General features: G+C 41.8%; 1 protein-coding gene across 5 annotated transcripts in view; it reads left to right on the plus strand.

Annotated features, from left to right (window-relative positions):
- The first annotated feature begins 1,341 nt into the window (after positions 1–1,341).
- LOC105684890 (protein eva-1 homolog C-like) overlaps positions 1,342–16,105 on the plus strand; it is a 68,941-nt gene continuing 54,177 nt past the window's right edge. For 4 of the 5 annotated variants that reach the window (XM_012398594.2, XM_048656379.1, XM_048656377.1 and 1 more), the window contains exon 1: positions 1,343–2,904. In XM_012398594.2, coding sequence (XP_012254017.2) covers positions 2,835–2,904 — 70 coding nt within the window. In that variant the 5' untranslated portion in view covers positions 1,343–2,834. Of the gene's footprint in view, positions 2,905–16,105 lie in introns of all 5 variants that reach the window. The other variant, XM_048656378.1, reaches the window with a different exon arrangement.

Here is a 16,105-nt window from a genome sequence, read left to right on the forward strand (position 1 = left end):
TTTAGAAAAAAAAAGTGAAAAAAAAAAATATCGGGAAGACTTCTTCACTCCCAGCTCTTCTTCTTCCTCTTCCTCATTCGTGTTGAATTTTATTCCGAATGTACGGAAATTTTTCTCGAAGGTCGCTAATTTCGAACAACCTCTTCCGATAAACGTGATTTTATTCGAAAATTACATTAGCTTCCTCTCGTCCGACTGTAGAGTAAAATATTCGGCCGATAGGAAGATGGAATACCGGAGGATGAAAAAAGAAATAAAAAATAAAATGAAAGACTTGACTTTAATTTTGGTTTTCACTCTCCATCGGACGTGTGTCGGATATCTGCAGCTTATGATAATGTTGCGTATGGGCAATTTATACATGCGGTGAACGATGACGTGGAATTTTTATAGCGGGTTATTTGCGAGCAGCAAACAGCAGACGACCAATAATCAGAATTGTAGATTTCATGGCTCGCGTATATATAAAATGTGTACGTATATATATATACAAACGCACACACGTCGCGGGTCGAACGACGGAAAGCGTATATTATTCTCATATCCGTAATGCGATACTGTGTCCATTTTTTTCTTCTTCTTCTTCTTCTTTTTTTTTTCCATCATCTTTTTTGATCAATTTATTAGTTTTCTTCTCTTCGTTTTTTTCCCTTCATCTCCCCGTCTTCGCTACGTTTCGTTTGGCTCGTTCGATCGAACAGCAGCAACAGCAGCTGTGATGAGTGAACCGAATTACGGGAGACACAATATTCTTCGTTACATATACCATGTATCGATCGATCTCACTCTGTACAGGGTGGACAATATTTTCACCGAGACGAGATGATATTGACGAATCAAAAAGGAAAATAAATTACATTGACTTTTCACCCGGAAAATGATTTTATTCTATTTTCGTCTCCCTTTTTTTTTTTCTTTCTTTCTCCTTTTGGTATCGCAGAGAGCTGAGAGAGTGAAGGAAAAAAATAGGAAAAAAAAATGGAGAAAATTTATACATGCGGAGGGAAAAAACTGAATAGGGAAAGAAAGGGAGGCAAAGATGGAAAAAAAAAAAAAATAGAAATTTTTGCGGGACTACAATCTCTGGAAACGTGACCACAATATTTCACCCCCCTCCGCCCGAAAGACGGTGTGCAAGGGATGATAGGGGGTGAAGGGACGGAGATGAAGACGGAGGTGAAGAAAAAAAAAAAGGGAAATCCTTGGAAAACCTTCTGTATCTTGGAAAACCGAGGGCTCCTCATATTCTCGGTTCGTCGGTCTCTTTCGTCGGACGTTTCTCTTCTCGTGTGGGCGCGCGTCGCGGCGCGTCGTGACGTCACATGACTCACCAGGTTTAAAATCCCCTTTGGGTTTCAGTCGCGCGCCGACCGTTCCCACGTACGCACGTTCGTGTGAAATTTTCACGCCTCGATATATGTACCAGCTCTGATTGTCAGGATATCGGTGAGAGGAAAGCTGATCGAAAATTTCCCCCTTCGATTTCACCCGTTTTTCGAAAAATTACCATCGTTCCCACACGTGTTCTTTTGAATCGAATTCGAAACGCAATTCTGGAAAAAATTAACGTACGTGAGTAATGAACGAGAAATAATTGAATTTCAATAAAATTTGAAAGAAGGAAATTAAATTATTCAGTGTTGTGCTGTTGAAAATATCGTTTTCAATCACTGGATGTTAATTAATTAATTAATTAATTAATTAATCAATCAATTTTTTTTTATTTTGGGTGGTAGTGATAATTAGTTTTTCTTTTCATTTTGAGAAAATTCCCCCTTTTTTTTTTTTTTTGATTTTTCTATCGATGTTTCGATTTTTTTATCGAAACCGCGGATCAACGATCTTTAAAAAATTATCAAATAGTTAACAAAATATGACGAGTGGGAGTGAAATAATTGTGAAAACTGCAGCACCTCCAGCTGTACAAGTTTCAGGTGTGATCGAGGGACGACGAGTCGTTGAGTTTTGAAAAACAAAAAATTTAATAATAATTAACGTCGCTAACTAATTAACAAAAATAATTTCAGTAATAATTCGGGTGGAAACCGATGGTAGTTGAGCGGTGCTCCGAATTGGTTTCATTCTTGGAATTCGTATTGCGTCGCCGATGTTGTTTTTCGCCTCTGTTATTCTGTGAGTGACCCCTAAGTGAATCGACATGTGAAGTGTTTCGTTCCCTCTCTTTCTCACCGCTTGAAACATCGAAGGGTGAATTCCAGCTACTCCAGTTGCACGGGAAGAGAGATAGCGAGAACAACAAGAGAAGGATTAACGTCGCGATCGTGCTCACACAATTTTGGAAAATATCGCCAGTCCGTAATCTACTCGAGGAGGGATAGAGACGCTCGCTCGCGGGAGAAAAAATGAGCCGCGTCACAACGCCTTTGAATTTTGCACGGAAATTATTTCACCGTGAATTTCTACCGTTCGTTACATTCTGCGATCGTTGAGTGACATCGTCATCGTCCACCGAACTAACGAACGTCGACGTTCCTTCCCGTCTTTTTTTCGTTCTTCCTTTCTCTCCTTTCAAAATTTAAAATTTAAAATAGTCGCCATTTTTTCCCGAGTGCTTCGAGTAACTCCGACGATCTTCGTTGGTTCGAATTCGTTTTCTTCACCTCCGTTAAAAAGTGCCGCGAAAAGACAAACTCGGATTCTACTACGCAGCAGCAGCTTGAGGAAGGTCGGAAAGGTCGAAGAGAGGGATCGTGACATGCGGTACCCAGCCAGGTGGTTTTAGCGATATTTTAACACCGGAGCTAAACTTCCCACCGCTGGTACCCCACTGCGCTGCTCCTCTTCCGCTGGCCACCGCCTCCGCCGCTATCATCATGATTAAGATCTTCGCTGCTGTCGCCACCCTCCTCTGCCTGCAGCCCGCTGTAACGGCGGATAATTTGGGTAAAGTAAATTATTAAACACTCTGCACACTCTGCCATCTTTACCCGCTTCTGCGTTAATATTTCAAGAGATAAATGCGCCCCCCTCCCCCCCGTACGTAACGATCCACCCCTCGCGGGGTGATCAGGTGGAGGCGTAAAAACACCCGGCAAGCTTTTCTTAGGCGTAAATAAAATATTTAGAAATCGGAGAGCCGCTTACTTCCCTCTCTCCTCTCGTCGGAGGGGATGAAATTCGCAGCGACGCGTAGCCGAATAAAATCAAAAAAAAAAAAAAAAAAAAAAAAATAGGAATACAATTGAAAAACAAAATTTTGAAAAACAAAAAAAAAAAACCCTCCTCGGTCACTTTTCTCGGGCGTATTATTCACGCGGAACTTCTCGAGGGTCTGAAGGGGAAGGGGGGGTTGGGGGGGTCGGACAAAGGGTGAAGTAAAAAAGAGTGTAGATATCTTCTCGCACTCTTCATCAGGGCGTGTCTGGCGTTCAAATTATAGACTCGAAGGGGCTTCCTCTATAAATTACGTAGCTACCCCGCGCCGAGTACGGGATGAATGTATGTAGATCCTCGTTTATCTGGTACGCGAGCTTTGGAGTGCTTATGTACACCGGCTATGTGCGTGCACCACGTTAAGCACATAGGACACGACGTGGCGCGCTTCTGTGTAAACGCTAAGTTGCAGTAATTATTTTATTATTTCAACATATAAGAGAAAAATATTCGTCTCGATGTATTCGTACGTGTACGTGTGTATCGTTGTGCACATAGGCACGGGGTACATATCGGTTCACTAATCGAATCGAGTTATATCGTTGCCCGGATCCTGAAATATACGATGAAAAACTTTTATAATTCAATATCAGTCGAGTGGAGGAAGAAGTTAGTCAGCTAGCGAGCTGGCTATTGTATCGCATGTACACTACGTGGGTATATAAATAAATCCATTCTCGTCTAACGAACTCGAAGATCTTTTTTCTCTCTTTCAATTTCTTTTTTTTTATTCTATCGATTCAACTTTTTTCGTCTTGTTTTTCGAGGAGGCCGATCACGCCCGATGATTGTAGAATAAATAAATCGTTGCATGTTCTCGATCCGTAGCCTTCGACTCTTGATTGGCCCGGAGCCGATCTCTTCACGGAGCTTAATTTTGAGTCGGTCGTCTCCAGTCCGAAAAAAAGCGAAGCTCGATTCGGTCATCGTCTTGATTTGAACCGGACCGGATTTTGATTTCGTTACTTCTTTTTATTCTCGTTTCAATGCGCAATTGAAATAACGCCGAGTATAATCATCGAGATTCAATTTTGCTCGATAAATTGTCCGATGGAAAATAGGCTCTCTTCACGTAGTACGATTTATAACGTACACGTTGGATATACCTAAAGTATCGAAGCGATCGAATTCCTCTTCTGAGTGACTTTAATTTGATATTGTATAAATAGGTCGAGTTTATACGATATACACCTTGAACCGAATATACATATTCCGAAGGTAGATTAATTGCTATTTACCTGTAATATAATTACATGTATATATACCTCTACCTCGTGGACGTATAGATGTTATATTAATTGTCACGCTCTAACGTTCCTATGTAATTAATATCCGAGGAAAAGAGAGCGAGAGAGAGAGAGAGAGAGGAATGATATCGCTTCATCGAGCGTCTGATTGTCTGCTGAGTAAAAAAAGGAATTGCAAATATTCCGTTTATTTGATTTTTTTTTATTTTAGAATTTTTCCCAAACTCCTTATCGAGAAACGTATGTATAGTCGGGGTTATAAAATTCGAACGAGATGAATAGGGTAAATTTCTTCGGTGAAAAATTTTCTTCGAATATTTTACAAATCGTTGATTTAATTGGCGCGTGTTCGATAAATCGGAAATCCTGACTTTTCTATATCCGTAAGTGTACAGGGAATGCGAAAGTTTTTCAAACTTTTCCACATCCCTCATAAATTGCAAGCAAAGTAACGTGCGGCAAAATATATACGGTACGTGTATGTACATGTATATCATATAAAAGCTCGAATTCCGGGCTCGTTCAACCAGCGGCACTTTACATACACGTATGTACTCGAGTATAAACTGAGCTTTTTGAATGAGAAAGAAAAAAAAAAAATGAATAAATAAATAGAGAAAATCTGAAAGAACCGATTCAAAAATAAAAATACTACTTGCTCGTATTTCACGAGACTTTTCGAGACGAGTAAAATGTATAGTAATAAGAATTACTCGTGTATAGCACTGATATTTTTCTCATACCCGTACATAAACGTATATCCGCAGTAAATAAAACATTTATACATATATCCATGTAACGTACATATGTATCGATGCGTCAAAAACTTTTGGATAAACAATCATGGGAAAAACCTTTCCTCCTGCAGTTATCCGCAGTAGGTATTACCTATTTTTCTCTGCAGAGCGTAAAATATCCTCGAAAATCCCGGTACGGTACGGAGATGTACGATTTTTCAAACTTGCTCAACGCGAATCCAGACGAGACGATTCGACGATAAATAGATAATAACAAATTCAAAACGGTATGAATAAAAAATCGACGACATTTCGCTTTAAAAATGTGAATTCATTTTATTTATACGGTAATCCCGCTGTATATTTCTACGATGTAACGTACTGTATAGACGAGCTAGCGCGTCCCGGTGATCACGTTTAATTGAAATGCAAATTTAACCACCGAAAGCGAAAAATAGAAAAAAAAAAAAAACAGAAACTTGTCTTTTTTGCTTCCACTTTGATTGTTGGGCGAGGATTACACTACGTTAGCCGCGTGCGTGTGCTGCAGGGCGAATTTTATCGGTTCCGCGGCGGGCGGGGCGGTTCGCCGATGCTTTTTTCCCCTTTGTTTCGTCTGAAAAAAGGCAAAAAACCGAATCAAAAACCAAATGAATGAACTAAAAAAAAGTCAAAGTTGGAAATCTAGCAAATCAAGTTAATCGGAGGACTCGATCGAACCAGATTTTAAACACAGTTGTCCGAATGGAATTGAATTTTGGATTATCTTTCGTATGACAAAAAATATGACACGGTCGTGCACCCCGCTACGTAACGGGAATCCGCAATGGGAAAATCGGGATATTTTACGCCGTTACATGTATACGTATGTACATCAGCTGATAAGCTAAATTACCCATGCACGTCATTTTTGACATTGTTTTCTCTGTGTATAAATTTACGAATCGTTGATCGTAGGTCAACGAATATATCCGCGAATGATAAATTAATTCGAACAACGGGGGACTCGGTATTTCATTTTTTATATTTTCGATTACTTTTTTTTTATCATCTATTTCGTTCGCATCAAACGATATAATGAAATCAATCGGGTCATGAACGAGATAATTTTTTTTTTTTTCAACGATCGTTCGGCGCTATACGTTCCGTTTCGCGTTCGATGGAAAATCAATTTCCGAATAATCTCCCTAAGCTCCCCGAAATATTGAGGGTGACAATTTCAACCGTACGCGGATGTTCCCCAGCGTATCTCTCCTCGGTGTTATTTTCGCCGATTTTAGGGTGTCTCGCAGGGCCCTACGTCCCATCCCTCGCGCCCACGCGACCCTCGAGCCGAAAAAGGGTCCGAGATTCGAGCCCTTGGCGCGCCTGGAAAGGAAACGCGTTATCCGCGTCGCCTTCGAACGCACGATTCGAGGCTGCGACTACTTATCCGTAGAACGGAGAAAAGCCCCCGCAACGACCACCCGCAGACGCAAAACAGCCACGAGAAACGACGCTTCACGTGTTTCAAATTTCTCCTTTTCTACGGATCGCTGCTGCTGTCCCTTCTGTACGTACGCCGAAGCACGTGCTCTGCAGCTACGTAGAAAAAAAAATTCCCCATTTCAAGTTTTTCGAACGAAATCACGTCAACTTCTCACTTTTCACGATCGCACGTGTACGGTGCATTCTCCGCCAATTACATCTCAGATTTTTTTACTTTTTCCGACGCTTTATTTTTTTTTATTCTCGATTTCAGGTCGATCTCACTTTTCGTAGTGAGATGAACAATCTTTTTTCGAATCGTTTTCATTTAAAAAAACCGAACAAATTATTGTAATAACATACAGGCGCGTTTATTTGACGTGAGAAATGGACCGTGTGTTATATCCATACGTTCGTTATACGTATGCCTACGTATGATATGCTAAGCATATAATAAGGTGAAGGGCCCGTTGGTCATTGACCTCGATACGTACGGGTTGCCGGCAAGAATTGTCCGTTGTCCAAATAACTTCTATCGACTATCCGTCCGGACGGTTGACCGCGACCAAATTTGGCGCGTCGAAGGTATTCCGAAGCCAACCCAACCCGGACATATCATAGAGCCATCGTAATAATGATGATAATAACGTCGTAAGTCAGCTCGTTTCATTTACCGATAGGTAGGTAGGTAGGTAGGTAGGTAGGTACAACATTTCGAGTACCTAATGCTCGTGTGTAATATACATATATTCATTCGTCGTACGCGATGTGTACGTATCCGAGAGATTTTAATATACCGATCACTTCGAGATTTTCACGCGGCACGGATGACGTGGTAAGATACCGGTCGCGAGTTTTTTTTTTTTAATAGGTAGTCACCTACTCGCTCGTTCAAGTTCACCGAATTCGAACCCCGTCGGGATTAATGTCGAACTGCGTTCGCGTCCTCCTCCTCTCATATTAGACGTGACTAATCGCGGCAATAAATATTAACAAAAAAAGGATGAAGAAGGACCGAGGACTCAAGGTTCTCGTATCCTCTTCGCGATTCATTTCTCCACCTCTTTCAACATTTTCAAATTACTTTACTTTTGCTTTTCTGGTATATTTTTTTTTTTTCTTTCTCTCATTTCAATTTATTTGACGCGTCGTCAATTTCGTGAAATCATCTCGATCGTAACTCACGTTTCATTTTCTTTTGTTGAAAATATCGAATGAATTTTTCAACAACCTCTACAAGTACACGTAACAGAAATGACGCGATGGTGGGATTGTTTTATTTCGCTCTAATGTACCGTCCGTTTTAATAGATGTCACGCGATCTCCTACTCATCGTATTTTCAACGCCTCAATTCTTTTTCTTTTCGTTGGTTGGTTGGTTGGTTTTTTTTCTTCTTTTTTTCTTTTTCACTATTCTCACCTGTCTTGAATTAATCTTCTACTCGCTTATTATTATGTCTTCATGCACCCACTCCTGAACATGGAAAAACTCGGCGTCATATTTCACCTTGTAATTTTCATCGTCCACCTCAAGTGCTCGAGTGTTTGTTATACCTTAGATGTATATTTATATGTATACGCTTATGTACTATGTATCCACTCTTTAATTAATATTGGTATATCAAAGCGTTACTAATTGAACTGTTAATCACCAGCCGTGGCATCGCCTTCTACGTACAATTTTTCTTCTCTTTTTTCATACGCAGGCAGTTTTCGTTCTCATATTTCCTATCCCAAATTGATGAAAAGAATAATTATAAAAATTACGAAAATTACGGTAGAAAGAGAGAACATTCAACGCTTATCTAATACAAGACATCTTCAGTTTTTGATATTCATTTATTTAGTTTTTAGTTGGTTCTATCTTTCGATAGACGAACTCCTTTTATTTGAATTAAATGAACTTTGAATTATTGAGACAGTAATTTTTTCAGTTCATTCTTTTTTTTTTTTTTTGCTCCTTTTTCTTCATGTGGTACAAACTCACCGTACTATAGGTACCTACATGTAACCCAGATAAAAGTTTCTTCTCTACGACTTTACTGAGGAATTTGTTGTTTCGGTTTGTTTGCCGATTTATATCCCGTTTTCTTCCTCTCAGAGCTCATTTTTTGAAGGTGTTTTTTTTTTTTTTTCTCATTCTTTCCCATTTACTTTTTGCTCGTTGCACTTTTTCTCTCTGTGTATTATACGTGTGTACGTGGGTGCATACGTACGTAGACCGTTGCATAGCTGCTTCGTTTTTCTAGTTTTTTTTTTCCTTCTTTTTAGATTATCGTTTCCTGTTTTTTCTTCTTTTTTTTTTTTCAATTCAACGATACTGCAGGTGCAAGCTCATGGCATTCGCACGCGATTCGTTTCCAAACCTATTCCGTGCTCTCATCGATGTACATGTACGATAAATGTACATACGTAGACGTGATGTATAATAAAATTTTCCAAGTACAGGTTTACGCTCCAAAAAGTGAAAAATTGCTACGAATTTTTCCCCATCGAGATATCCTTGATTTTTCTAATTTTTTTTTTTTTTTTTTGTACAGCAAAATAAAATTCCATTCATCTTCAGCTACGTAGACGAGAGTTATAGGTATAGTTTTGGGAAAAGACTCAAGTCAAACAAATAACGCGAGAAAACTTTTTCCCTACGATTGTTTGGAATAGGGAGAGAAAAATTTCAAATAAAATAGCAAAAAGAATGTAAAAAAGTTTGGAATACCTGCAACCGACTCGGCGGTAATGTTAACACATTAAAAAACACGTGCTTCGCTTCTGTTCGGTTGCACGGATCACACGTACGAAATTGTATAAATATTTAACGTTTCTCAAGTACGCACGTATCTTCTTCTTATTTTCGATCTCTCCGAACGGAAAGAGGTTGAAAATTTCCCTGCGCACACGAAGTGTCGCCAAAAATCTCACGGTACGTCTTTTTCTTTCAATTTCGACCCAACGGATTCGAAGAATTTCGAGACGCGAAGCGAGCCTCCGTTCGTCAATTCCTTAGCTTTCTTTTCTCAACTCCTTTTTACCCTACGACAAAATCCTCGCGGATGCGATCGTCATCCTCAGTGTACAGTGTATACACAGAGGGAGTAGGATTTATTTCGTTTTTGTCCGATCCGGTGGCGGTTTATCGGTCGCTTTTCGTCGGTTCGATTTTTTTATTTCGTTTTTCTTTCCTCCCTCCCTTCATTTTTTTTTTTTTCTTCTCTCCAAGGGTTCCTCCCGCAGGGGGTAAGCGAACCTCCACCGCCGCGTCACCGAGCTTATTGGGTCGAGCTTAATCCGATCTATATCCACGTCACCGTGCAAACTCCGGGGGCTTTACACGCTACACCTCATCCGGTGTACACCTCCTCCACTCCTCGAACTCTGATGGTTACGTTTGAATTGGCCACTCTCTCTCTCTCTCTAACCAACTTATTCCACGTTCTCCCGGACCCACCGCGAACACCCACCCGTGCGTCAGATAACAAAGTTTCTAACGTTACCCTTCAATACACGCAAATTACACTCGTACGTCCGCACATATAATTTAATACACGCTCGCAAAACCATCTTCTGATCACCGGCGGAGGATCGTCCAATTTAAAGTTAGGCACCTACCGTACGCGCTCCCCCTTATTTTACCCCGGGTACCGGAGAAATTCGAACACCGAAAATGAGCCGTTTTTTTTTTTCTAACTCTTCGATAATTTTCACACGCGATTCGGGGTTATTTTTTGAGGTTTTTCATTCGCCGATTTTCGGCAAGGTCATTTCGCTTCGCTTTTCACGTACGTACGTAGAGGGGTTGGCGTATGCGGTATATTATAACGTGCGTGAATCGCTTGTGCGTCGCTTCGGAAACGGCGTTGAAAGAGCGCCAAGATGACGACGCCGTGGACACGTGCTCGACATAAGTTACGACCTGTGGATACTTCGGTTTACTACTTCTGAAAAGATCTCGTGATGTAGTATAAGTTTTCGGGGGCTGTTCCTTCCACCGGCACCCTCCTGTATAAGAACCTCCATAAGGTTCTCTTGTCTCACTTACTTTCTTACCTACCTACTTAAGCTCATACTTCGCTTCTCCGCGGCTACCGCCTGTAACCCCCGCCTTTTTCTTAGCTACGTTTTTAAGCCGCGTAAACCCGCTAACGTTGTACTCGCGAGCTTTGTTTCGTTTACTTCGGGGGGCGTAAAACGAGCACGCCTCTTTTTCCTTTTTACTTTTCGCATAGTCTCCTATTTTTCTCTTTCTCTAGTTTTCTCTACCTCGTACTTCGCTATTTTTCATTCTCGATACACGTTGGAAAAAAGCGTTGCACACACCTGCGGAAATACGTACAACACGGAGAAGGGAGGGGAGTAAAAATTCCGCACTTGTGCTTTTTTTGTTTTTTTTCTCTTTACTCATTTATTTACAAAAAAAAATTTTCCCTTCCCCCTCACCGCGAAATGAAGGGAGGTAAAAGAGAACGAAGAGAAAAATCGATGGCTGATGATCATTCCAAAGGGTGATTTTATTTTATCCCAACACCCTTTGTTTACTTTTTTTTTTTTTTCATTTTCATTCTATTCTACTGCGATAACATCGTTAGTCAATTATCCTCACTCACGTGTTTGACAATAGGATGACGTGGGAAAAAGGTAATTAGCTATACGCGTATCGAGAGAGTTTTCGGCTTTTTTTTTTTCCAAGTTGAACTTTATTTTCGGATAGACCAGTTTTTGAAGGTATGTAATGTTTTTACCAAAATTAGGGAAAATTGGATAGTCGAAGTTAGGAAAAGTTTAGAGTTTCCTCTCTCCATTCTACCGTACACGTGTATATTTTTCCAAATCAGCAAACGATGACACCCTTATGTGTATATATATATATTCGACATTCCGAACACGTGTAGAGTTCCGTTTCATTTATTTGTACAGTCTAGGTTTTGGTTGTGCGTAGGGTTCGCCCGTCGTGTCCGTCATACGTTTGCGAAAACGTATCGTATTTTATGTACAATACGAAACGGTGGCGGTGTCGCACACCTATGTAACCGGTAGGTACGAGGTACTCACATACCCACCTTCATTTGCCGCACACGTGCTGAACAGACGATGATTATTGTGGGAAAAACCGAACAACCCTTGGAACAAATTTTGCCAGAACTCCGGGGTGCTGCAGTTCCTTTTTTCTTCTGTTTCGTCTATTTTCGCTCAACGACATTTTGCCTTTATTCTAGGACGAAAATTTACAACTCTCGTACCTACACTTCAAAATTATTTCTAATTTTCCTTTTTTTCTATCGTTATTTCATCTACCACTTTATTTTTACCTCGGCTTTCGGTTTCTCAACTTTGTCATCAATTCGACACGCAGTTAACGGACTCGGACCGTAACATTTTTCCGTCCCCCCCCCCGTACGAACTGGTGTAGGTACGTACACGCCATTCGTACACGGGCTGCATTATATACATGTGGTTTTACCCCAAAGTGTCGGATGTCGTCGCCGAAGCTTTTTAAAACCCTGCGCGACGCGAGGAGTACGTACGTGTAGCTTTTAATAATACACGTGTTCGCAATAACTGCAGCAGCATATGCACAACGACGACGTATGTCATAGGAGACGTTGGGTTCTCTACTTTATTTATTTTGTTCTTTTTCACATATTTACCGCACATTTTTCACATTCCTTCGTACATATTTTTAATTTTACGACGTTTTATTGCCTCCTCTTAGACGATAAAGTCGGGCGCATTTTTATCCGTGTACCGTGCGCGGATCTCGTGCGAAGAAAATGAGATACGAAAAAATTTGGAAACCGAAGTTACCCGATATTGAAAAAAAAAAAAAAAACTATCTCATGAAATCGGACGGTGCTTTTTTCAAAGTCGAAATTTCGTTTCACCCTCGAAATTATTATTTTTCAAAGACATATTTCTGACGTTGGTTGACGGTGGAACGAATGAATCCGCCGTTCAAACGTCAAATTTTTTCGGGAACAAAGGAGTAATGTAGCGTGAAAAGAGAGAAAAAAAAACAAAGAGGAAAGGAACGAAATGAAATGGAGTATAAAAATGAGAAGCGGCGAATTTTCGGGGTTTATTGTAAATTCCCGAAGGGTAACTCGGTACAAAGTGCATTCAAATTACCCGTTGCACATTATTATGTGCGGTACGTTGGTTAAAACAAAAGTGCAGTGTATAAATAGCCACCCCATAAGGGTATCGTTCGCGGCGGGGTGAAGGAAAAAAAAAAGAGAAAAATCTCCAAGAGCGATCCGCAGAGAGTAAATAAAAAGGAAGGGGAGAGAACAAAAAAGGTGCATAGAAAGAAGGCGAAAAAAAGAAAGAAAAAAAAAAAAAATGAACAGAACAGACTTCGCCCCATTGAAATTGAATAAAAATCGCATAAGCAAACGCGCGATGCAAACAGCCCCTGACCACCGCCACTACACACCGGAATCGGTGGGTAAAGTCTTTTTCACGGGATGGTTCGGGTTATCGGTTTTTGTTCGAAAGTCTCTTTGGTAAATCCTACCCCTCGTCTCTCGCGCCAACCACCACCACCACCACCATCACCACCACCCCTGTCGCGTCGTACAGTCAACCTGATTTCTTTTCACGCTTCAACATTCCTGCGTACGACTTGATATTCATACGCGTAGGTAGTTCGAATCGAACAATACGGAAACCCTCAATTGACGACGACGATGAGAACTCTTGAACCAAAAAGAGAGAAAGAAAAAAGAAAAAAAAAGAAAATTAATCCATTGTGCTCCATCCAGACTCCGGTCCCGGCCGATGACTCTCGTGTGTAAAAAATGTTCGCGAGCCCGAGTAACGTCATCATTTTTTTCCTTCTCTTGATATACACGTACAGGTATTTCTCTTTTTCTTCTCAGAAAATGCCGTATCTCGTTTCAAACGTTTTATTCAACCCGGTTGAAAGAGAAAAAGTGAACCGCGCGATGTCGGGGCGGTAGATTTTGGGCCACCGTGATCGCGTCTGAACCGTGCGGTTTCGTCGTAAAACGGTGGCAACGCGCGGCGTTGCGCGCGGACGGGGGGGTGGAAAAAAAAGGGTGAAATCCGAAAGAGCGACCTTATTCGACTTCCAGTCAAATTTCAGAGTTCCTCTCCTCGCCGTTTGTTCGCTTCGTTTTCCGAGTCGGCTCGTCTTCCACACCGTCTTATTCGATACCCACTCGCTTTCGGTGTCTCGTTGACCGAAGTCTGAAACAATTCGATCCCACGTTGCGAAAACAGAGTTTGGAAGGTACCGAGACCCTCGAGAAGTTAAAACTGGCCGAGGATCAAACGGAGGGTAACCTACCCCCCTCCCCCCCTCCCGCGTCTAATTTCCAACCGGCTGTACAAGGAATACGAAATTCGTCCAGATCGGAGTCTTCTCTCCGTTCGCGACTCGCGTTTTTCACTTTTACGCTCCGCCTTTTATACGAAAATTAAGGAGACGAAGAATCTCGAGTTCGGGGGGCCGGACCGAGGAGCCGCTCGGACATATCTTCTCTTTTGAACTCCTGACGTAGTTTTCTGGTCCGTTCGCGATGCTCGATGTCCGTCCGTTTCACCTCGTTTTTCTCCCCGCGTCGTAGCCGCGAGCATTTTCTTCATTCTCGTTTTGTTTCAGTCCCTCCGACTTCTTGTTCCACGTCGCTATCCTCTCCTCTCCTCTTCCTCGAAGAGTTCCGAGAAGGAGCGAGCGCGATGATACCATCTGCTGCTCGTTCGGGCCAAAAGTGCGTCGTGAGCCGACCGCGACGCGTTGAATAACTTTAACCCGCGACGTCACGTAACTCTTTACCGTTAAAACGCGCAACTGGCTTCGATGACTACCTGCCTGCCTACCTGCCGTCTATCCGCCCGGCCATCTAACTCCCGCCCTCGTCGTGATTTCGTCTCCTCGTCCACGAATTTCGTCTCCACGTCTTTTGTACTCCGCGCGTTATTCGACGAATGGATCGAGGGAGCGGAACTTCCGCACTGCGGACGAAACGTCGAAGAGCGACGAAAAAAAAAAAAAAAAACGTCACGAAGTTCGAACGTTCGATTAGTGGCTATCGCGGACGTTCGTTAGCCCCGGCTACACCTCGTGTAGCTCGAACGGGAAATCGAGGCGGTTGGCCCGCGACGTCGTCGAACGTCTTTCTTACGCGGACGGGTTCGAGTTACTTCTTCATTCCATTGACCGGCTCCTCGGTTCGACGTTTCTCACCCAATTACGGAGGAAATAAACCCGTCTCCGTCATCCAGCGTTCGCGTATCCATCGGCGAACCGACTCTGAACGTCACCCCGCCGGTCTAACGGATACGACGCACGACTACTTTTCTCGTATAGTCATAAAACCACCATGTACCCACGTTACGTACGATGCACTTTGTAAATATGTACCGAATGTCGAGCGTACGGTGCTAACTATAAGTGCACTGGTTCAACTTCGTCGCGAGTATCGGGTATTGTAAGGCGACTGACTTTATAAGGTTTGCCGCGAGGGCCGCTCGACGAGAAAAAAAAGTCCCGGCTACGGAGCTTTGAAATTCCCGTGGGATTGTCCCCGTACGTCGCGGTTACGGACAGACAGACGCTACCTTGACGACTCGGCGTGTTCTTCTAATTTGTAGACAATTCCGATCGGCTACGTGATTTTCTCGCACAATTTCGAATAGCTACCCGAGTGTATATGGAATAATTTTACTCGAGCAAGTTTTTTCCCCGTTCTATGCACGGTGACCGTGTACAGTTATTATCCTTGTGAATATAATGGCGATAAAATTTTCGTCGCGCGCAAAATTTCCACCCCTACCTATAGTCGTTGTACGCGCTGGTCATTTGTTAGACGAACTTTTCAACGTTACGCGAAAGTTTGTCGAGTCAGCGAGGAATTTTACCATAAAATATACAGAAATTGTCGAACAAAACTTTGTTTATTATGTTTCTCTACGTATGACGCGTGTGACGCGTTATCGTTGATGATATTGTTATTTTTGTTGTTGTATTGTTTCAGTTTTTGCTTTTGCTTCACACACGACGTACGCGTGCTTCGGTTGTGCCTGTATCGAAAATTTTCAAAGTTTGAAAAGCTGAAATTTGAGGATAATCGTATTCACGCGAGCGTTTTCGCGAAGGGCATTATACGAATATGACGAAACGCTCATATAATTAACCAACGTGAACGCGATTTGAAAATATTTTGCGAAAAGAATTTTCTCGATTCTTCGTTGCTCTCACCCCTCATTTTATGTTCCTTTGCTTTTTGCAACAAAATTCACACATACGCACGCATACCTGTCTACTACGTACGATATTTTTGTGTACACATATGTGCTCTAGAGCAGATTTATGTCGTGGGAAATCCGGTGAACCGTTTCCGGTTTTACCCCCGATGAACCCTTTCTCCATTTTCTTTTTTTTTTTTTATCGTTAACTAACTTTGTTTAATTTCTACCTCGTCGTACCTACTTTATCTTTCTTCTTTTCTCTTTTCATTTTCT

Source organism: Athalia rosae, chromosome 6 (assembly GCF_917208135.1).
Source record: "Athalia rosae chromosome 6, iyAthRosa1.1, whole genome shotgun sequence".
Taxonomy (NCBI): Eukaryota; Metazoa; Arthropoda; class Insecta; order Hymenoptera; family Athaliidae; genus Athalia; species Athalia rosae.